This window comes from Chelonia mydas, chromosome 14 (assembly GCF_015237465.2).
Source record: "Chelonia mydas isolate rCheMyd1 chromosome 14, rCheMyd1.pri.v2, whole genome shotgun sequence".
NCBI classification, from domain to species: domain Eukaryota; kingdom Metazoa; phylum Chordata; order Testudines; family Cheloniidae; genus Chelonia; species Chelonia mydas.
The window spans coordinates 42,833,888-42,857,410 of NC_051254.2; the positions used below are offsets into that span (position 1 = coordinate 42,833,888).

Genomic DNA, 23,523 nt, shown 5'->3' on the forward strand with positions numbered 1-23,523 from the left:
GGTTTGAGCGGGGAGAGATCACTCACTGTCATGACCCATGGGTCTGCAGGGTTCCTGGGAGCAGCCGCCCTCCAGCACACCACCTGGAAGCCTACGAAAAACTGCTTACCTAGGACTGACGAAGTCCAGACCCAGGTTGAGGCTCCATCCCTGAGGCCCATTGGCAGAGTCCCAGAGCAGCTAATCGGCCCCCGGGACCTCCGTAAACCAGCAGCAGGAACAAGGAGCTGTCTGAACACCCGAGCTCCTCCCCGGCTCTGGACCGTGTGTTGGCTGTTCCTGCTCCCGCTCCCCAGGCTTGATTTCCTGGCATGCGGACTCGGGGTGACTCATCTGACTTGAGGTGCTGAGCACAATTTGGTCTTTTGCATCTGCTCTTCCAGCGTCCTGACCCAGCTGACTCTCGACTCCTGCCTTGTGAGTGTGGACTCTGCCTCTGACCACTAGGCCTGGCTGCCCATGACCCGGCCATGACACTGACTTTTCTACAGTTCCTCCAGTGCCCTTTTCTGCTCTCCAGCCCTGCTCTCCCAGCAAGACACACCGATCCCTTGGCTCCCAGAGTCCTGCTTGCCTGCTAGTCAGGGGCTCCGAGGGAGAGCTTGTCTTGCCCCCTCCCCCACCACGGCTGCTTTTCCTCGGGGACTCTCCCTAGCGCAGAGGAGAATCCGTCCTGGCAGCAATTCAGGAAGTCACGGAAGGGACGGTCTGCTCAGCTCCCCCTGCAATGCCACTGCCCGAGACCATGACGAGTGGGTGCCCAGTGACTGCACCGGCAGCTCCTTGAGAAACTCCTGGGGCAGGGGAGTCGTGTTCACGGTGACCGCGGGAAGCCATGCAAAGGGTGCAGCATTGAGGAGACTCTCCTGCTGTCCCAAAGGGTTTCTGTTCTCCTGCACGGTCAGACCGTGGGGCCGGCTGGCAGAATGGGGAAGAGCTGGTTGGGGATGAGTCGGAGGATTCACCATAGAGGTGGCAGCAGCTGCAGATCCTGGAGTCCCTGTGGTCGGGTTACCATGCGTCCGGATTTGGGTTTTCCATCGCCCTCCGGGAGGAATTTGTAAAACTCTCCAAAGGGCCGGGATTTCCCTCCCAATGCAGCACTCTGGGGACGGGGAGGGAGCTGTGCGCTCTGCGGGGGAGCGTGGCACTGTGTCTGGCTCCGCACCCCAGACACACTGCTCTGAGCAGCAGGGTATGGGGGCCGGGGGGCTGGAGAAGGGGCATGGGGTCCCAAGGGACAGTCAGGGGACAGGGAGCAGGAGGGGTTGGATGGGTCAGGGGTTCTGGGGGGAGCCTGTCAGGGGGCGGGCGTATGGAGAGGGGTCGGGGGAGACAAGGGAGAGGGAGCAGGGAGGGGTTGGATGGGGCGGAGGTTCAGGGGGGAAGTCAGGGGCAGGGGGCGGGGGGGGGTTAGATGGGTCCGGGGTTCTGCGGGGGCAGTCAGGGGACAGGGAGTGCTTGGATAGGTGTGGGAGACCCGGGGCTCTGTCAGGGGGCGGGGGTGCGGATAGGGGGCGGGGCAGTCAGGGGACAGGTAGGGAGTGGAGTTCTAGGGGGGCAGTTAGGGTGGGGGGGTCTCAGGAGGGGGCAGTTGGAGACAGGGAGAAGGAAGGCTTAGATAGAGGGCGGGGTCCTGGGAGGGGGCGATCAGGGGGCTAGGAGCAGGGGGGGTTGGATGGGTTGGCGGTTCTGTGGGGGGCAGTCAAGGGGCAGGAAGTGAGAGGGAGTAGATAGGGGGCAGGGCTACAACTCCCCCCCTCACTCCCGGAGTGTCCTCTTTTTGGAAAGTTCAGATATGGTAACCCGACCCTCTGGGCCCAGCCTCCACTCCTGAGAGTTCGGGCGAACCTGCCCCTGTTCTCAGGGAGCCTTTGGCTTTGGCGGCTGGGCCTGCCTGCCGAGACAGAGGACTCCGTGTTTCCATCAGGCTGCTCAGTTGCAAATGCAGCCACCCAAAGACGGGAAGAATGGAAGCGAAAGAGCAAAGCTGGACCCTCCGCTGAGCTCCTGCCATCAAGTGAGCCCAGCCTGGGAGAGACGAGGGAAAGCTCCAAGGTGGCTGGTGGCTGCAGGAATCCAGGGGAGGAGAAATAAATCATTAATGATGAATCCTACGGGCTTTGTCTTGTGTGGTGAAGGGTTTAAAATGGGTCTAGTTACTATCACATTCAACTTTACAATCGCTGTGTCTGATTGAAGGGCAGGTCTGGAAAGGTCAGAGGTCACATTTATTTCACAAATAAAAGAAAGAAAATTAAATAAATGAGTGACGTAGTTACACCGATATAGGGCCGTAGCGTAAACCCGACCTCAGAGTTGTCCCATTGAAATGGAATTATTCACAGCAGTCTTTACAGTTAAAGATGCACATAAGGGTTTCCAGGCCGAGATTAAGGCCACAGTTTATGAGAGGTGCAGACACAAGAAGAGAAGAGCTGTGCAAAAACTGAAATACCACTTGGAACCTGGCCCAAACAATGCAGCATGAAAAATAAACTCATCTTGTTATTCGGTAATAGAGCTGGTTCAGAATGGTTTTACACTCACAATGCAACCTTTGAACTCAAAATGCCACTTTGGATTACATTGATCATTTGAAAAAAGTTCCCGTTTAAAAAAAAACATTTTGGATTTCTCTGCCCACTTGAGAGAGAACGTGGAGTTTTTCCCACCAAAACTAAACAAAAATTTGATAATTAAAAACATTTGCAAATAAGTTTGAAGAATATGGGGGGGGAGGAAGTGGTTTCTTCTTCAATTTTCATGACCCTCCCCACCCCCACTCTTTTTGACCAGTTCTAATTATGAATAAATGTCCGTATGTCCGTGAATGATAAATACGTCTGCTCCTGAAACATTTACAAACAATGGCTCTCCTCAGGAGCACTGAGGTCACATTATGCAGAGAAACACCCAGGCCTGCAGGGTTCACATTCTCAGAGACATAAACCGCCCCAGGACGGGAATGTCACACACAACACAGCGTGACTGGCCCGGGTTGGTGAGGGGCATGTTTTGCTGTTGCTGGCGAATTGTGCTTTTTTGAGGTGCGGGGGGGAGTTATATTTGAAAGGAGTTCTTCATCCTCTCTCACTCTCAGCCAGGGGAGACCAGGGCCCACCACTTTTTACTGGCCATAAGTGTGAGCGACTGGATGAGTGGGGAGAGAAGGGAATGTGTGTGGGGGGGGTTTTGGGGGCAAGGGGCGGCGTGAAGTGGGAGCTCAGGGAGAAAGGCGGCATGAGGGGGGGCCTCAGGGAAAGGGGCGGTTTGAGGGGGCCGGACCTCGAGGAGAAGGGGTGGCACAGGGGCTAGGCCACAGTTTGGCTGCCGGCAGCCCCCCCACTTTTAGGAAGCTTTTGCCCATCCTGCCCTCATCCCAAATTCATTTGTAACAGTAAGAAAACTTTGAGCAACAAGGAGACTCAGAGACCCACAATATTACCGCTAAAATCCTCACCCGCCCCTGGAGCTGGGCAAACAGAAGTTTTTGGTCGCTGGCAATTCCAAAAAAAGAGATGGAATAAAACTGGTTTCGGGTTGGACAAAACTAAATTTTTTCCAAATTTTTGATGAACCAAAAAGCTTAAAAATAAAACAAAACGCAGGAACATTTCAAGGGTTGTAACTTTTTGAATTTTTAAAATAAAACTGAAGGACATTTTTTAACAAAAAATTGTTTCAAGATGAAAAATCAAAATGGTTTGTCTGGAAAGTGTCTAAACGAAATGCTTCGACTTTTTAAGAACTGGGGGGAGGGTCTGGACGTGAACAATTCAGCAGACCGGATACGAATTCGCAAACTGCTGAATCTGCATTTTTCACCTAAAATTGGTTTAGATGAAAAGTTTCGCCCAGTCTAGTCCCCACCATTGAGGGGCACCGTAAAAGGGATCAGCTCTTCTAGCTGGTTCCCCAGCCCAAGTCTGTCTCCATTTAATGGGTCCCTCCCCGTCACTCCGCTTTAGGGTTGCCAATTTTAATTGGACGGATTCCTGAAGATTTTATCACATGACATGATCTTTAATTAAAAACTAATCTTGAATTCCTGCAGACTCCCGGTCATCCTGGAGGATTGGCAATGCTACTCCAGTTTCCTGGGCCACACCCGTGTCCCAACCTAATGGGTCCCTTTCTCTGGGTTCCTGGGTGAAGCGTCTGTCCTCCATGAGCAGGTCTCCTTCCCCATTCTCCAGGGCTGGGTCTCGATTCCTGTTTCTGGTTCCCTGGGCCTGGGCCCCGTCCCTGGCACACACTGCGGGGAGCTCAGATTCCTGTGAATCCTGCAGACTTCCAGGCTGCTGGGCGGGATGAGTCAGCAGCTTCCTGAAGACGAGTCGCGAGTAGGCAAACACTTTCCCTCTACCTTTCCAAAACCCACATCGGTATAGTGAGACTAGCACCCCCACCACTGCCACCACTCCACGCACCATGAGACGATTCCAGGACGCTGGCTCTGAAACAAAAAAAGAGAGAGAAAGGCCCCATGACTAAGGGAGTCCGTTAAGTCATCCCACTGCTGCCATGAGGATCCCAGAAGATGAAGACGTTCCTGGGATACAGTAAGAGCTGAGTTGGGTCGTGCGCACATGGGCACCACTCAGAGCAGCGGGAAGGAGATCTCCAGGCTCATCATCCCCATCGGCCAACCTGACGGAGGGAGAAAGGTGAGCCCGGCAAAGCAGCCCCTGTTCCAGAGTCTGGGAACTGGGATTTTTAAGATGCTCCAGGATGGGTCCCTCAGGTCTTAAGGTTAGAGGGGACGGTTAGGATTATCTACTCCATCGTCTCCTGAAGTGTGGGGAAGGGCTAGCCATGGTGGGAAGGGTGGGGTTTGAAGATGTATCCGTGAAAATGGTGGGTGGGGTTGCTAACACATTGCTGACGGGTGAGGGGCACGATTGGTTTCTTTGCCTTGAGGAGGGGGCTCAGCTTTTAAAAGTTTTGGGAATAATAATTCAGTCTGAGCCTTGGCATAACCCAGGCCAGAGAACGTCGCCTACTGATTCCTGCACCCAGTCCAGTGATTTATGGCACTGACGTGGCATTGAGAGGGATTTTATCAAATGCTGAAATCCAGCTGCAGAAGGGAAAGGGCATTAGAAGCTGAAAGACCCCAGAAGTGGCTCTGGTTTTCTCCTCGAAATAACCACCCGGGGCTGATTTTCCCCACCCCAGCACCTTGCAGTCATGCACCCAGCACCTAGTGAGTTCGGTGTGCAGGCAGGCTCCCAAATCCAGACAGTGGCTCTTCACATCCACTTTGCCCTGGCGTCAGGGACGGCCCTGAGCGCCCATCCTGCAAACATTTGCACACCTGAGCCCTCCCACTGAGATCCAAGGCTACTCCTAGGTGGCTAAAGCGTTTGCAGAGGTTCCAAGGAGCTGAGGCTCCGTGTAAAAGGAACATTACTTCAGTTATTCCAATCTTGGGTTGATGAGATGCTCCTGCCCGCCCCCTCCCTTCACAGCTGAGTCTCCCACCCGGTGGAATTCTCCAAAGAACTTCCCACTCCGAGACCCTAGACACCGTGGCCAGCGCTAGCTGTCCCTCTGGGCCAATCCCATGCTTCAGGACATAGTCTGAATGCCACCGAGGTCAGTAATTAATTCCCCACCTGCATTTACAGGCCACAGTGTCTAGGGTCTCAGAGTGGGAAGTTCCTTGGAGAGTGACCAGAGGGATTGAAGTGATAGCTGGGAGTGCTGGTCGCTTAGGGCCTGAGGAGGGAGTCTACATATCCAGACAATCCTGCTGTCAGGGTGCCAATGCCTGAGATGATGGGGCGTCCAGGATTTCCAGGTTTATGGATCTTGGGTAGCAGATAGAAGACCCCTGGTTGGGGCTTTCGGGGTGTGTCTGTTCAGATTTGTTCTTGTGCTTTTTCAGGGAGTTTCTTGAGCAGATGCTGTAGTTTCTTTTGGTAACCCTCAGTGGGATCAGAGGGTAATGGCTTGTAGAAAGTGGTGTTGGAGAGCTGCCGAGCAGCCTCTTGTTCATATTCCGACCTATTCATGATGACGACAGCACCTCCTTTGTCAGCCTTTTTGATTATCATGTCTGAGCTGTTCCTGAGGCTGTGGATGGCGTTGTGTTCTGCCCGGCTGAAGTTATGGGGCAAGTGATGCTGCTTTTCCACAATTTCAGCCCGTGCACGTCGGCGGAAGCACTCTATGGAGAAGTTCAGTCTGTTGTTTTGACCTTCAGGAGGAGTCCGCCCAGAATCCTTCTTTTTGTAGTCTTGGTAGGAAGCTCTCTGTGGGTTAGTGTGTTGTTCAGAGGAGTGTTGGAAATATTCCTTGAGTCGGAGACGTTGAAAATAGGATTCTAGGTCACCACAGAACTGTATCCTGTTTGTGGGGGTGGGGGGGCAAAAGGAGAGGCCCCGAGATAGGACAGATTCTTCTGCTGGGCTAAGACTATACTTGGATAGATTAACAATATTGCTGGGTGGGTTAAAGGAACCACTGTCGTGGCCCCTTGTGGCTTGCAGTAGTTTAGATCGTTTAGTGTCCTTTTTCTTTTGTAGAGAAGCAAAGTGTGTGTTGTAAATGGCTTGCCTAGTTTTTGTAAAGCTCTCCAACACCACTATCTACAAGCCATTACCCTCTGATCCCACGGAGGGTTACCAAAAGTTAGTGCCTGTCTCACCCCCCCGCAACCTGCAAGGTCTCCTGCCAGCAAAGGGAAGGGGCTCCCAGATCTGGAGCTGCATTCGCATGACCTGAGGGCTGTCCTGCACCATGGTCACCACGGGCAGGTAGGTCATCAACCTCCATCTCTGTCCCAGCTGCAGGATGGCCTCTGGTTCCTGCTCCCTCAGGCACTTGGAGATGCTGAAATACGGGTGGGGTGGGCAGAGCTGGAGAACACCCCATGAGGTTAAGAAATGGCAGTGAGAGCCTTTTCCCTCCCTGGGAGATTATGATGTCCCTCTGTGGGGACTCCCTTCCTGGCAGATGCTGTGCTTTCGTTCCTGGACACTGCCAGGAGGCCCAGCTCCCAACCCTAGCAGCGTGGCTGTTCCATCCCCTACTGTGTACCCAAACTGCCTTGAAAGGACTATCCAAGCCCCTCCCAGGCCTGCTCCTATTGCGGGTCTCTCTCCTGGCTGAGCACAGGCTGTTCTTATATCACCCAACAGGCCTGGATCCTAGTTACATGCTGCTCCTTCTCACGTGACCCCAGCACTTATTCCCTTCAACTGGGGATAGGTTCAGTTGAGCTACTCCCCCTTTCATGGCCATCTCACCCTGGGACAGCCTGAAACTGGAAACCTGGGCTCGAACAGTAACTGTTTGCTAGGAAAGGTGCTGAAGACACAATGGAAGAGGAAATCCTTTGGACTGGATGGAAATTATTCCAAAGGAAAGTGAATGAGAGAAAATGTCCAGCGTTATCCTCCGAGCGAAAGAAAAAAATGAAGGTCAGAAAGGACCATTCTGTCCATCTTCTGTGTAACACAGGCCCTAGAATGTCACCGAGCGCTTCCTCCAGGAAACCCATGACATGTGACTGAGCCAGAGCACGTCTTCTGGAAAGACATCTCCATGCGTTAGAGCCAGCTGGTCAGAAACAATCTTTCTTCTGCAGTGACGTGAAGTTAAAGGACACGGAGAAGAAGAAAACCTCGACTCGGGTTGTTGCTGGAGCTGAAGCAGAGAGGCCAGGACAAACATGGCTAGGGCCCAGGACTGACTATCAGCAGATCTGCCGTTTTCTATTCCTGGCTTTTTGATCATGATCAAATCTCTTTGCTTCTGTGTGCCTCAGTTTCCACGACTATAAAATAAAGCTACTCAAGGTTATGTTTTTTTCTCTCCTGTTTTCCAAGGCGGGACACTTAGATACATTTGGGGCCTGTCTACGCTACCGGTCTAGAGTGTATTTGTAAGCTGATGACCCCCACATGCTGTTCAGAAGCTATGGATGACACAAGCTCCTAAGTTTGTTCTGTGCTTAGCCCCTATGGCACAGCTGGGCTGGGCCGCCTTTTCTCGCTGAGCTGTGTGGAGCAGGTTCTGGGCACGAGGGATATCAAGAGGCTCTCAAGGACTAATTCTTGAAAATAAATATCAATGAAATGCAACCCAAATAAAAAATCACTGCTGCTAACATTGGTGGGTGATAAAATACTAGCAGAGTGGTAATGAATGATGAGGAGAGGGCAGTGACACAGAGCAATCGGATCCCTTGAGAAGCTGGACCCATTCAAAGAAAACCAGTCTGAAAATACCCAAAGGAAGGGTCCTATCGCTAGCAACAAAGCATGCAGGCCACACCTACAGAATGGGGAAGAGTCTCCAGGAAAGCACTGACTGTGAAGAGGATTTCGGGGCCATGCTGGGCAAGCCATTCAACATGAGCCCCCAGGGTGATGCTGTGGTGAACGGGGCTAAAGCCATCATTAGATGTATGAAAAGAGCAGGGAGGCGCATAGGGAGGTGACACACCATGAGGAAGACTGATCAAGGAATCCTGCATCCAGTTTTGGCGTCTACCTTTGAAAAAAGATTTGGAAATATTGGAGATGGGGCAGCAAAAAGCAATGAAACGTTTATAGGGCTGGAGAAAAATGCCTGCGAGTGAGCTATTGAAAGAGCTCAGCCTGTTTCGATGATAAAAAAGATCGGGGGGTGACGTCATTGAAGTGTTGAAGTGACTTCATGGAGAGAAACTATCGGGTATTAAAGGGCTCATTGATCTAGCAGAGAAAAGCATAACAAGACCCAGTGGCTGGAAACTCAAAAGAGACCGATTCATATGAGAAAGAGGGCACACATATTCAACTGTGAGGGAAATATGTGTGTCCTCTTTGGGAAAGGGGTTGGAATGGGGGCGGGGCAAGGGCGGAGTCGGGGCGGGGCGGGGGGCAGACGGGGGTCGAGCACCCGCCAGCCGCGGTTGGCGCCTCTGCTGCCCAACTGCCCCCGTTCCAGACGGGCCGTTCTGTTTTTAGCCCGCAGCCGTTGTTTCCCTCAGCGTTCGGATCGGCTGACCTTTGCCCCCTTCGCTTTTCCCGCCAATTCTGCCTGTTAGCGCTGTGGGGTCTGCCGCTCCGCGCGTGGGCCTGACTCTTCCTCATTTACAGTGAAAGCCAGGGACACACCATGGAGCCGGGGGATTTCTCTGGCACCAGCATCGTCCACGCAGGGGTTCGACCTGCAAGTTATTGCACCTTGTTTCTCACGTTTAGGCAGAAAGGGAAGCAGCTCAGGGGGCAGCATAAGGAAATCTCAAAATTCGGGGTCAAGAGTTCATCAGTTTCTGGTGCGTTACTCAAGTGAGTTTGCTCTCCATATTTTTCAAAGGGGACGTGTGTTTGTTTCATAACTAGAGAGGAACTGACTGATTTGCGAACACTTCAGCTGTGTCCGTAACAACCTGATGTCCCAGGAGAGGAGAAGCGGAGGGGAGGCCGGGAGGCCAGGAGGCCACAACGAGGGCGGAAGTGACGCGGAAGCGGTGTCACGCCGCCTGCCACGATGGGGCGTTTGCCCACAGCCTTGGTGCAAAGCCCGACAGGGTCCGGGTGGGAAACAGGAGGCCTCAAGGGAAAGTTTCGGGGTGTGTTTGGTTCTGCAGCGGTTACATGGCTCCAAGGAGAGCAGGTGGTGGGGGAGGGGGACAGAAGACAGTCCAAGGAGTGGGCCCAAGGCAGGGCGGGAGTGGACCGGATGTGGCGTCAGGACTATAGCCATAGACGACGTGCCCACCGTTGGGTGCCACGCTCTCGATGATCCGGGTGGGAAAGACGAGGGGGAGGGTTCCGGGGTGTGGTGGGTCCCGCAGGATTTAAAGCGGGGGGGGGGGGCGGGTGAAACTGGGATTAACACTTCAAAGGGAGGGGGAGTCAGTGGAAGTGGATCTCAGTGAGGGCGGAAACAAACCGGAAGTGGCATCAACCCCTCTAACCTCAACGAAGGACTTGCCCATAGTTCCTCATGGGGTCCGGGTGGGAAACAGGAGCCGCGTTGGAAGGTTCCGGGATGTATTTGGGGCGGGGTATCAGAAAGGGAGTGAGTCCCCTTCCCCAGGTCAGGGACGATGGGGAGGTGATAGATGGGGAGGGGAGAAAAGTGGGGGAGGGACAAAAATCCCACGAAAATGGTAAATATCCAAAGGGGAAAAAAATCAGAGACCAATTTCCCCCCTGGTGTTTCAATTACTTCTCAGGTTTCAGAGTAACAGCCGTGTTTGTCTGTATTCGCAAAAAGAACAGGAGGACTTGTGGCACCTTAGAGACTAACCAATTTATTTGAGCATAAGCTTTTCGTGAGCTACAGCTCACTTCATCGGATGCATCCCGGATGCATAGATCCTAAAAGCGTATGCTCAAATAAATTGGTTAGTCTCTAAGGTGCCACAAGTCCTCCTTTTCTTTTTGCAATTACTTCTCGACATTGTTGGTTAATTTTCCCCAGTGACTTTTATTAAGTTCCTTCTTTTTCTCTCTTTTTTCCTTCTTCCCCCACTCAACATTTTAAAAAATAACATTTGCAGGGGGGGCAAAATTCCAATTTACAGGGGAGAAAAGATTTCTGTGAAAAAAAATATTGTTTTTGGGAGGGGAGGGAAGTGTCCCAATGTTCAGGGATAAAATGAAACATTTTCACTGCGGGGAGAGAGGGATGATATTCCAGAACAAAATATCAAATTTTCAGGAAAATATCATTTTTTTTCATAGGGGGAAAAAAGTTGATTTTCTGAAAAGCAAATTTTCGGAAATGATTGTAAGATTTTGGACCACGACAAGGGGACTGAAGAGAAGAGGGAAGTGAGGGAGAAAAAGCAAAAGTTTTTACCCAAACACATTTTTTCAAAAAACTCTGAAAACAGACAATTTTTCACACAAAGAAATTATTTAATTTTTAGACCAAAAAAAATCACTTTCTTTGAGCAATTCCAGGCTGCTGGAGCAGTCACGCTGGTCACTCAGACCAGTTCCACGGCCCACACCATGCTGAGCTGGGCGAGTGTTTCTTTTTGACCAGACGCTGCGTTAATTACCCCCAGCTGGTAACGCTCCACAGGGAGGCGTTGCAATCACTCCGGAGAGGACAGGGAAATAACACACAGGGACGTGATATAGTTATATCCAGGAGGCCCCGGAGAAGGCATTTCCTGAGGGTCAGACCATGCCCTAGTCGATTATTCCCTGCCGTAGACAGGGCTAGTTGGGTTTTGTTGGGGTTCACAGGGACTTTCACGCCCATAATTTTCTTCTGCTCTCCCTCAAACCCTGTGAGGGTCTCCTCCTGTGGGGAATCCCCTCGTGGCGCCGTGGCTGTGAGTGTGAGGGACTCAGGTGGTGCTGGGTGCGGAGGGACTCAGCGCCGCTGGGCGTGGTTGGAGGTGTGTTCCCTGCGTCCTGGAGTCTGGAATTTAATCTCTGCGTAGTGCAGGCTCTCGCTCTCCTCGGCTCCCCGGCTGCCGTGGCCCTGTGTTGGACAGACACACTGTGAGGACGCCTTCACCCCAGATCTGGTCTCTTCATTCTGGCCAACTTAGGCAGCTCCCAGGGAACAAATCCCACAGTGTTACCCCAGATTGGAGGGGTTGGGAGTCAGGACTCCTGGGTTCTATCCCCAGCTCTGGGAAGGGACTGGGGGGTTAGAGCAGGGGGGATGGGAGCAAGGACTCCTGGGTTCTCTCCCCTCACTGTATTGTACCAGTCCTTATTGGCACCCGGAGACCAGACCCAAGCACTGTATGGAACAGGGCCCAGCCTGCATTGTCTCACCTTCGGCTGCCGCTGGCGGGGCTGCGAGGGGGGCGGCGCTGCGGAAGAAGGGAGAAGAAAGAAACGTTAAAACGGAGGAGTGTGAGAGGGAGTCTGGGGTGAGGAGGGAAGCTGCAGAGATCTAGGGACGGGAGGAGAAGGAAGGACATGGGGGGGTTAGTTGTATGGACAGACAACCCAGCATGGACCACAACGGACAGACGGCCACTAGGATGCATTCACTAGAAGAGGCCCTGACCCATGGGGACAGGAGGTTAGCGGGGAGAAGGCTCCGGTTTGGTACCTCGGCGTCTCTTCAGGAGGAGGGTGGCCGCCAGACCGAGGATGAGAAGGAGCCCCAGGGTGATGGCGACCTGGTACAGGAGCTCCCGGGCGCAGCACCCTACGTGGGCAGATTCTTTACCTGGGTGATGGAGAGGAGCTTTAGGGGATTCTCAGCCCCTTGAGCCAGCCAGTCCTCTGCACTGGGGCCGGAGAGGGGGAAGGCCCCATGCCCCCATTCCCCACCTCACCTGTGTCACTCTGGTTTGTCCCCATCACCAGCAGCTCGGTGCCCGTTCCTGTCCCGCTCTCTCCCTGGTGGATGCTGATCTGACACTGATAGAGACCAGAGTCCCTCTTCTCCAGCTCCGACAGGGTCAGCGTGGCCTCCCCTTTCCGGAGCAGATCCAGGTCGGACATATTGAGCCGTCCGCTGTAGAAGGGATGGTGAGAATCCAGCACAACCCCGGGTGCTCTAGTCCACGTCGCTTTGGCCACGCTGCCCTGTCTGTTCTCAAATGAGCAGCTGAGGTTCACGGTCTCCCTGGGGGACGCTCGGAGGACAACGGGGCTCTGATGCACTGTGAGACCTTCGTGAACCAGGGCAATAAACATTGTAGCAGCAAAGGAAAATGACGACGAGTGGTATCAAGACACGCCCCAGCTGCCCAAAGCCTTAGCAGCACGGAGATAAGAAGCAAAGGGGAAAGAATTGTGTGTTCCTGTCCACCTTGCTATTGCTCACAACACTCTCGATAACACACTGCACAGGGCTTTCACTTCCACCCCAACAGAGACCAACATCAACACTGCTATGTCCAAAGCAGACTGCGAGGAATTACAAAGGGATCTCACTAAACTGGGTGACTGGGCAACAAAATGGCCGATGAAACTCATGCACATTGGAAAACAGAATCCCAATTGTAAATACAAACTGATGGGGTCTCAATTAGCTGTTACCACTCAAGAGAGATCTTGGAGTCGTTGTGGCTAGTTCTCTGCAAACATCCACTCACTGTGCAGCGGCAGTGAAAAAAGTCACCAGACTGTGAGCATCCATTAGGAAGGGGAGAGAGAAAAAGACAGAAAATAGCCTATTGCCTCTATATAAATCCATGGTACGCCCGCACCTTGGACCCTGCGTGCAGTTTTGGTCGCCTCCAATCAAGTAAAGATACATTAGAATCGCAAAAGGTACAGAGAAGGGCAACCAAAACAATGAGAGGTATGGAATGGTTTCCCCCTTACAAGGACCAGGAAACCCCCTTACAAATTAAAGTGGCAACTTGTCATTTTAACCCCTTTAAATACACCACAAACACATGCCTCCACTTCATACAATTTGTGCTTCAAACTAGAGGGGGTCAGAATTTGTCCTGACGGAACGTTTTCCTCTTGGGAAATGCCTTCTCGTCGAAAGGGTGACAATTGGCTTAAAACTGGGGGAGAGAAACCGTTTTTGACAGACTCAAAAGGGAATGATTTGATTTTGCATTTCCAGACTGGTTTGATTTGATATTATTAAGAGGAGTCAATACTGAAATGAAATATTTGTTTTATGGAAACAGAATACTTCTCATTGACCTGATGTGACATATCCATATCTATCTATGCAGCCATGCACGCATCCTCCACCCCTAGATCTATGTTGATAGATAGATAGATAGATAGATAGATAGATAGATAGATAGATAGATAGATAGATAGATAGATAGATAGATAGATATTCTTTTTGGGGTGGGATGGATGGGTACATAGATAAACAGATAGATGAGATGTAGGGGTAGGGCTGAATGAGTAGACAGAGATGGATCTAGGGATGGGGTATATGGACAGATAGGGTTGAATATAGTGGAGTGGGGTAGAAGGACAGATGGACAGACAGAGATGGATCTAGGGGTGGGGTAGGTGGATGGATGGACACACAGAGATGGATCTAGGGGTGGGGTAGAAGGACAGACAGAGATGTATCTAGGGGTGGGGTGGGTGGATGGATGGACAGACAGAGATGGATCTAGGGATAGGATATATGGACAGATAGGGCTGAATATAGTGGAGTGGGGTAGAAGGACAGACGGACACACAGAAATGGATCTAGGGGTGGGGTAGGTGGATGGATGGACACACAGAGATGGATGTAGGGGTGGGGTGGATGGATGGATGGACACACAGAGATGGATCTAGGGGTGGGGTAGAAGGACAGACGGACAGACAGAGATGGATCTAGGGGTGGGGTAGGTGGATGGATGGACACACAGAGATGGATCAAGGAGTGGGGTAGGTGGATGGATGGACAGACAGAGATGGATCTAGGGGTGGGGTGGATGGATGGACAGACGGACACACAGAGATGGATCTAGGGGTGGGGTAGGTGGATGGATGGACACACAGATATGGATCTAGGGGTGGGGTAAGTGGATGGATGGACAGACAGAGATGGATCTAGGGGTGGGGTATGTGGACGTCCCCCTGGAAACCCTAGACGATAGAAATGAGGGCTTAGGAGATTCCTGGACCAACGCGCCATAGAGGGGACAGCCCCGTAAGCCATTCCCACCGCCTGAGCCTGCCAGTCCCCTACCCTGGGGCCGGATCATCGCTGGCACCCCATTGAGGGAGAACCCCCGTGCCCCCATTCCCCACCTCACCTGTGTCACTCTGGTTTCTCTTCATCACCTGCAGCTTGGTGCCCGCTCCTGTCCAGCTCTCTGTCCCTCTGTATTCCTGGCAGATGCTGATCTGACACTGATAGCGACCAGAGTCCCGCGGCTCCAGGTCCAATAGGGTCAGCGTGGCCTCGCCTTTCCGAAGCAGATCCAGGTCGGACATATTGAGCCGTCCGCGGTAGAAGGGATGGTGAGAATCCAGCACAACTCTGCTTCCTATGGTCCAAATCACTTTGTCCACGCTGCCCCGTCTGTACTCGAAGGAGCAGCTGAGGTTCATGGTCTCGCCGGGGGACGCTCGGAGGACAGCGGGGCTCTGACGCACTGTGAGACCTTCGTGAACCAGGGCAAAAAACATTACAGCAGCAAAGGAAAACTACGAGGAGTGGTATCAAGACACGCCCCAGCCGCCCAAAACCTTAGCCGCACAGAGAGAAGAAGCAAAGGGGAAAGAATTGTGCGTTCCTGTCCACCTTGCTATTGCTCACAACACTCTCGATAACACACTGCACAGGGCTTTCACTTCCACCCCAACAAAGACCCAACATCAACACTGCTATGTCCAAAGCAGACTGCGAGGAATTACAAAGGGATCTCACTAAACTCAGTGACTGGGCAACAAAATGGCCGATGAAACTCAATGGTGGTAAATGCAAAGTCAGGCACATTGGAAAACAGAATCCCAACTGTACATACAAACTGATGGGGTCTAAATTAGCTGTTACCACTCAAGAGAGATCTTGGAGTCGTTGTGGATAGTTCTCTGCAAACATCCACTCACTGTGCAGCGGCAGTGAGAAAAGTCACCAGACTGTGAGCATCCATTAGGAAAGGGAGAGAGAAAAAGACAGAAAATATCCTATTGTGTCTACATAAATCCATGGTACGACCGCACCTTGGACGCTGCGTGCAGTTTTGGTCGCCTCAAATCAAGTAAAGATACATTAGAATTCCAAAAGGTACAGAGAAGGGCAACCAAAACAATGAGGGGTGTGGAACGGCTTCCCCCTTACAAGGACCAGGAAACCCCCTTACAAATTAAAGTGGCAGCTTGTCATTTTAACCCCTTTAAATACACCACAAACACATGCCTCCACTTTATACAATTTCTGCTTCAAACTAGAGGGGGTCAGAATTTGTCCTGACAGAACATTTTCCTCTTGGGAAATGCCGTCTCGTCGAAAGGATGATAATTGGTTTAAAAATGGAGGAGAGAAAGCGTTTTTGATAGGGTCAAAAGGGAATGATTTGATTTTGCATTTCCAGACTTGTTTGATTTGCTATTATTAAGAAGAGTCAACACTGAAATGAAATATTTGTTTTATGGAAACAGAATACTTCTCATTGACGTGATGTGACATATCCATATCTATCTATGCATCCATGCACGCATCCTCCACCCCTAGATCTAGATAGATATAGATATTCTTTTTGGGGTGGGATGGATGGGTACACAGATAAAAAGATAGATGAGATGGATGTCGGGGTAGGGCTGAATGGGTAGACAGAGATGGATCTAGGGATAGGGTAGGTCGATGGATGGACACACACAGATAGATCTAGGGATGGGGTAGGTGGATGGATGGACAAATAAAATTAATACCTGCTCCCCAGGTGGGGATGAGAAGGACGGTGCAGAGGACGGTGCTCAGGGCTGGCAGCTGCTCCATGGTCCCTGCTCTCTGGGGAGCTCCGCAGCCCAGCTCAGCTCAGCCTCAGCATCCTCCGGAAATGTCACCTCGGGGGGGCCGGTGGAAAGTTTTGTGGCCTGAGCTTCTGAGATGGCTGCAGAAAGAGGCTGGGGACAAGGACTGGATGCCGGGGGGAGGGGTGCATTCCTCTGGCCCCTGCTGGGAGGGGAGTGGGGTCTAGTGGTTAGAGCAAGGGGAGATGGGGGGCTGGGAGCCAGGACTCCTGGGTTCAGTCCTCAGTTCATTCTCTCATCTTGGGTCATGCTCCTTACCCTCTCTGGGATATTTTTTCATGCAGAATAACATTATTTTACATAAAGGAATTTTTGCTTAATATCTTTTATTTTCACACCCTGAGGTATGTTTATTTTTTGCAACACGTATCTCTTGCCATCGGCGTATTCCTTCTAAAAAACCAAACATGCTCCAGACAGTCTTTATCTGCTTTATACAGAAATGTTTTGTACAGAAATGTTTTCCGATGAAGTGAGCTGTAGCTCACGAAAGCTCATGCTCAAATAAATTGGTTAGTCTCTCAGGTGCCACAAGTCCTCCTGTTCTTCTTGTATGAGAAGGGAAACAGGCACACGACCATATTGCTTTCATGGCTAAATGCCAAGATTCCTGTACTATAAACAACAGTGATATCTACATTAAGTTCATGTTAATTGGGTTCCAAACGTTTGCCGGAGCTGACAGATATTTAGGTCGGAAGGGACCATTATGATCATCTAGTCTGACCTCCTGCCCAACGCAGGCCACAGAATTTCACCCACCCACTCCTGCGATAAACCTCTCACCTCTGTCTGAGCTATTGAAGTCCTCAAATAGTAGTTTAAAAAAACTTCAGGGAGCAGAGAATCCTCCAGCAAGTGACCAGTGCCCCATGCTACAGAGGAAGGCAAAAAACCCCCAGGGCCTCTTCCAATCTGACCTGGGGAAAAATTCCTTCCCGACACCAAATATGGCAATCAGCTAAACCCTGAGCGTATGGGCAAGATTCACCAGCCAGATACGACAGAAAATTCTTTCCTGTATGGATCCAGTCGCTGGGTAAAATCTTCCCCATCAGCAGCTGCATTTCAGTCACCGCCCCCTGGGGTCGCCTCCATCTCCCTTTATCTCCAGGAAGTCCTATTTTTTTGCATGACCTTATCTCCGCTGACTGAGACATGCCAATGTGCCATCGCTCCCATCCACCCCCGTGCCCGTCAGCTCCAGCTCAGGTGGCCAATTTTGGTGGGACGTATTCCTGGAGGTTCCATCCCATGACATAACCCTTAATTAAAGATTAACCCTGAATTGCTAGAGTCTGCAGGACAATGGTGGAAGATTGGCAACCCTAGGCCTCAGATGACAGCGTGGTTGTGGACAGGGGTGGGCGGAGAAGGGATGGCGCCCAGCGACTCAGAGTGAAGGTGTCGGCTGGTAGGTGGGCTCATGGGAAGGGGTCTGAGAGTGGAGGGGGAGACGGGGCGCTTGTGTTGAGGGGCTGTAGTTCCTTGCTTTCGTGGGGTGTTGTTTTGTCCACTGACCCTGCTCGTTTCACAACCTGCTTTGGGTGTTAAATTTGACAAGAGGTGCTTGTGAATTTCTACCCGTGGGGAAAGCTACCTTATGAGTGTAATATCATATCTCATTGAAAGGTGACAGGGCCAGAAAGAGTTAATTAACTGACAGACTGACCTGACCCATGGCTGAACTTTAGAGACTTGTTAGGAAGAGAGTAAATGAATAGAGCTGTGGTAGAAGGGGAGATGTTTGCTCAGGTCTTGTGATGTCAGCAAACAAGTCTTGTCTATTGCTATAGCTTTGATTCAAACATATATTAACATTTATGATGACACTTGAGTGAAACAGTATTATTGTCTCTATGAATGTTGTGATAAACTGTATCTGAACTGTTTAATGGATAAATTGCACTAGGCTAATTGCCAGGATGGTTGGGAGACAGAAGATGAAGCTTATTCTCTCAGGCCAAGAGGCTGCTGGAAAATGTATAAAATCCCTGGGACGCCATCCCATTTTATCTCAGATTTGCTTTGGCTTTCAAGAAGGGGAAACCCTGAGCCATAAGAATTGAGATCCCCAGTCACTGACTGGAGTCACCCTGAACATGGACATTGCACTATAACCTCTGGACTATTTCTAAAAGGACTTTTGGCCACTACAAACTCATCTCTGCTCTGTATCTGAACCTCAAGAATTGAATTCGTGTCCCTCTGTATATTGATCTTTTAACCAATACTTTCTCTCTCTTTTCCTTTTTAATAAATTTTAGTTTAGTTAATAAGAATTGGCTGTAAGCTTGTATTTTGGGTAAGATTTAAGTTATAATTGGACCTGGGTGTGTGGCTGATCCTTTGGGATTGGAAGGACCTTTTCTTTTCTATGATGAGGTGAGATTTTCAGTAATCATCATCATATCTGACATGTGTGTCTGGATGGAGGCCAGAGGCTGGGCAGTTTAAGGGAACTGCGTTGTTTGGACTTCTGAGTAACCAGGGAGGTCGTACAGAGGCTGTTTTGGGCTGACTGGGTAAATCTCAGTATTGGAATATCCACCAGCTTTTGGGGTTTGTCTGCCCCGTTCTGTTTGCAGTTCACCCTGATTGAGTGACCTCCGCTGGCTCCCACAGGCAGCATCGTTACAATGGCGTAGGCGGCAGGATCCACAGAACCAGGTCAATTAAGCTTTGGGTCAGAACCCCACGCTATGCACATTTGAATTTTGGTATTGAGAGTTTGGTTGGTTAAAGAACAGTTGCAGGGGGTGAGCAGAGAGCAGAGGAGGGCCTTGACAAAAAGAGCCCTGGAAGATTTGTGTTCAGAAAAGGGGATAAGCTGAGGAAAGAAAGCTACAAATCAAGAACTGAGAGATCTGTTCATGGCCAGTGACCAGGAGGCAGGAGCTCAGCCCTTGCCTGAGGCTACCGAAGCTGCAGAAGCAATTAGAATGCAAAAGGCAGCAAAGAAACTGTGACTTGAGCACGAACAGAAACTAGCAGATCTTCGATTCCTGGAAAAGCAAAAGATCACTGAGTTCGAAAGAGAAGCTGCTGAGAGAGAGAAAGAAGCTGATAAAAGAAAGAAGGAGGCTGATGAGAGTGAAGAAAGGGCTCGTCGGGGGTGCATGGCGCTGTCTGCTGCAGAAGAGAAGGCTCACCCACTTCATCTCCAAGTCATGGACGAGCGGAGAAAGTCATCCCCACCTGGTACTCCACTTCCTCACCACCATGAGAAAACTGGGAAAGGAAGTTTCCAATTTACAACGATACTGAGGCTATAGAGGAGTTTTTGTCTACCTTTGAGTGCCCCTGCAATCTGTACCAGCTCCCCGATGCTCAGCGAATGCCTGTCCTGCTGACCAGGCTGACTGGAAAAGCCAGGGAGGTATTTAATGAATCGGGGGAAAACTCATATTAAAGCTAAATATGGGGAAAATAATGCAGAGTTTATTAGCCGTGCAAAAGTGAATGGAGTGAGGGGTATGGCATGGAGGGACACCGCAGCAGATATTACTTTAGTTAAAGCAAGTCTTGTCAGGGAGGAAGATTATTTGCCAGGTGAAAGTGTAAGTGTGGTAGCCCTATCTGAGTATTTTGTCAGGGTGCCTTTGGCTAAAATCCACCTTAAATGGAAGGGATTTGAGGGCACCATGGTTGTGGGAGTGAAAAACACAATCCCTAAGGATCTTATGATTGGACATGATATTAAAGCTATGTTCAGTCAAGTTAACATAAAACAGGCACAGGGGAGGATTAATCCCGAGGTTGTGTCTATGGAGGGTTTCTCCAAAAGTTTGTCTTTAGAGAATAGTTGTTTGGCTGTGAATGAAGTTTCTGAGTGTCTGTCTAATGTCTCAGAGGTAAATCTGGAATTAGGTCAAGACAAGGGAGAGGAGGATAAGGAGATTTTGGAGGAGCCTAGGCAGCCTTGTGAGCTGATGGTTTTGTCTAATCAGCAGTTTGGGAAGGCCAGGATAGTGGAAGATAAGAGTCCCTATACCTTACCTGTTTTCTGTGTGGAGAATTGGGACAGTAAAGGAAACGTGCCTGTGTCTGTCAGGGGTATTGACTTGCCTATGGAGGGAGCTACCCCGGTCTCCAAGCAGTTGTCCTTGACCAGCCTTGTGTGCTGGGACCAGGGGAATGAGATCCCAAGCTGTGTGTCTGGGAAAGGGGAAGGTTTCTCCAGCTCTTTGTCTGTGGAGCAGACAGAAGGGGCCTTTCAGGCTCTGATGGCTGAGGATAGTGCAGATGTCTCAGAGTTGGTTCTGGATTCAACTAAAGCCCAGGAAGGGAATGGTCCTAAGTTTGTGTCCACTGGGGAGAATGGCCCTGTAACTAGGTCGCATCCAGTTAGTGTCATGGAAAAATCCCAGAAACCAAACAATTCTGGTGCTTGTATTTTGCCTGTTGCAAATGTGTGGTTGGAAAAGGATGTAGCAACTCGGTCTAATCAGGGTGAGATCCTAGCCAGGGCACGAGAAGAGCATAAAGGTGATTTGATTATGTTACCTACTGACAATTTAACAACTTGTAGCAAGAAGGAAAAGATTCCTGAACTTGTGTGTGGCAAAGGGAAGGAGAAGGCTTCTGACCTTTTCTCTAGGAAGTCTGTAAGTTTGCCTGAAAGGGGATTGTGTAGGAATCTGCCTGATGGGCCAGAGGTGATCCTGGATGTAAGTGAAACCCAGAAAGAGTCTGTTGTTGCTCAGGAAAGTGTTCCTCCAGAGCACGCCCTAGGTGAAGAGGGTAAAGGCAGAATTTCTGAGAGGGGTGAATTGCTGCTTAGAGAAGCTCCTAGGGAAAGGAATCCTCACGGTAATCTGTGCACGCAATTTGCTGCCACTGAAGGGAGTGACAGTGGTTTAATCAAGGAAGTTTCAGTTCCCAACAGCCAGAAAGTTTCTGTGGTCAATGGATCCACTGACTCTCCTGCTGAAAGATCCAGTGTGGAGAGCTTTGAGACGGTCTGAGATGGAGTAAAAGCTGTTAAGGATTCAAACAGCCCCATGACCAAGAGGCCCTGTGTGGCCAGCTTGTTGGGGAGACAAGGTTGTGGAGAGAGGAACGTCTCCATGCTGATTGTGTGAGTGACCGGGCTGTGTCTCCGGTTCAGAGGGAAGCCTGCGTAGCTGAGTCTGCAGAGCAGAACAGCTGTGTAGTTACCAGCGTTGCAGGAAGTGCGGCTACTCCAACGAGACCCTGCCCCACGTCCTGTGCAGCTGCAAACCCCACTCCACAGCCTGGCAGCTGCGCCACACACCATCCAGAACCGCCTGGTGAAAGCCATCGTCCCGCGCCTGGGGGAGGTCGCCGGGAACTGCGCCATCCCCGGGACCAACAGCAGTTGTGACCCGACGTGGTCGTCACCGACGAGGCCCAGAAAAAGATCATCCTTGTCGACACCACGGTCTCCTTCGAGAACAGGACCCCGGCCTTCCGAGAAGCCCGAGCTCGTAAGCTGGAAAAATACACCCCCCTGGCCGACACCCTGAGAGCGAAGGGCTACGAGGTGCAGATGGATGCCCGGATGGTCAGAGCCCTGGGCGCTTGGGACCCCTGCAACGAGCGTGTGCTGCGGACCTGTGGGATCGGTCGACGCTACGCACGGCTCATGCATATTCCCTGATAACTTCTATGCTTAAACTCTGTACTGTTGTCTTTTTACTTCAGCATTATCTTAATAAAATTATTAAATCTCTGGAGAATGCAGGGGATGGCAGGTCTACGCTCATCTCTAGACTCTTTGCATATGTACCAGGGTGGTAGCCGTGTTAGTCTGTATCAGTGAGGATACTTGTGGCCCCTTTGAGTACTTGGGGCATTGTCTTGTTAGAGTTGGTACGGCAACACCCATTGTTTCATGTTCTCTGTGTGTATATATAGATCTTCCTACTGTATTCTCCTGTGGGGAGAGAGTGAGGAGAGGTGGAGCCGGGGGGAGGGCTGGGAGTCAGGACTCCTGGGTTCTATCCTAAGTTCTGGTTAAGTGTGGTCTAGCAGAAAAAGACTCCCATGCCCCCCGACTCTAACCCACTAGTCCCCACTCCCGTCGCAGAGCTGGGAGAGAACCCAGGAGTCCAGACCCTTTGTCATCCTTCAGTTCAGGTCTGTGCAGAGCCTGGCACGACAGGGGTCCCGATCCTTCCCAGAGGGGAGGGGGTCTGTGCAGAACTCAGCACCATGAGGGAGGGTCCATTTGCTACTGGGACTTTCTGCAGTTTCTGTGGGGGGCTGAAACGTGCCGAGTTGCTCGGGACTCTGTCTTCACTTTCACCCCTGCGCATCGTGGTGAGAAACAGGAAATTCAGCCTCTTTCAGGGCTGCAGCTTCTGCAAAGGTGGCAGCTGGCGGGGGCCTGGCAGAAGGGGGGGACCAGGGGTGAGCTACAATCAGCTACAGAAGTGTCAGAGTCAGGGCCTTGTGCGACACACAAATAACTGACCACGGTTTCCGTCCCGTCAGCTGGAGTCGATCTCTAGGCTCTGAGCTTGCAGTGCCAAAAATGCTTCTAGGCCTCACAGGTGCAAAGAAATCTCTCTAACCAGGGGCGGGTTGGACCCATGCTTGAGTCTGCAGAGAGCCTGAGCCGATCGCTCTGAGAGGGGGGAGCTGCCCCGAATGTGATCCAGGCAGTGATGGGAGTGGGCTGGCTCGGGGGGTCCAATCCTGTTAGAATTGTACTTTTCACCCAAATTTCCAATATCTCACCTTTTTGTCCCAATTCAGGAGAAAAACAAGCGTTAAAATATAGATGGAAAATCTGTTTTCTGAACATCTGACCTGGGAGCGCTTGAAATACCACCCAACACCCCTTCCTCGTGTAGTCTGAGATGGGGTGAACAGCCTTATTTTCCAGCCTTCTGACACCTCCTCTTCTCTGTTTCAGTCTCTCCTCCTACACCAAGTCGGGACCTAGGGTGTTTTCAAAACAAACATTTGCAATGGGGAAAAGTCCGAAACTCACCCCGTTCGCTCTGCTAGAACTTTTCTCTCAGCAAGGTGTGTCGTCCATTCCCAAGACATATATATTTCCGAGTGCAAGCATGTTTGTTTCAATAACGTTGATATTTACGTAAGGAGAAGCAAATATGTTCCATAAATGCAACGACCACTGGGGTGAAGCTTGACAGGTATTATTATATAGAGA

At 50.9% G+C, this 23,523-nt stretch overlaps 1 protein-coding gene across 4 annotated transcripts in view; it reads right to left on the minus strand.

Annotated features, from left to right (window-relative positions):
* The window catches only part of LOC119567566 (tyrosine-protein phosphatase non-receptor type substrate 1-like), a 106,721-nt gene that overhangs the window by 74,024 nt on the left and 9,174 nt on the right, over positions 1-23,523 (minus strand). For 2 of the 4 annotated variants that reach the window (XM_043527898.1, XM_043527896.1), the window contains exon 2: positions 14,657-15,007. In XM_043527898.1, the coding sequence (XP_043383833.1) occupies positions 14,657-15,007 (351 nt within the window). Of the gene's footprint in view, positions 1-14,656; positions 15,008-16,277; positions 16,404-23,523 lie in introns of those variants that run through there. The other 2 variants (XM_043527895.1, XM_043527897.1) reach the window with 2 other exon arrangements.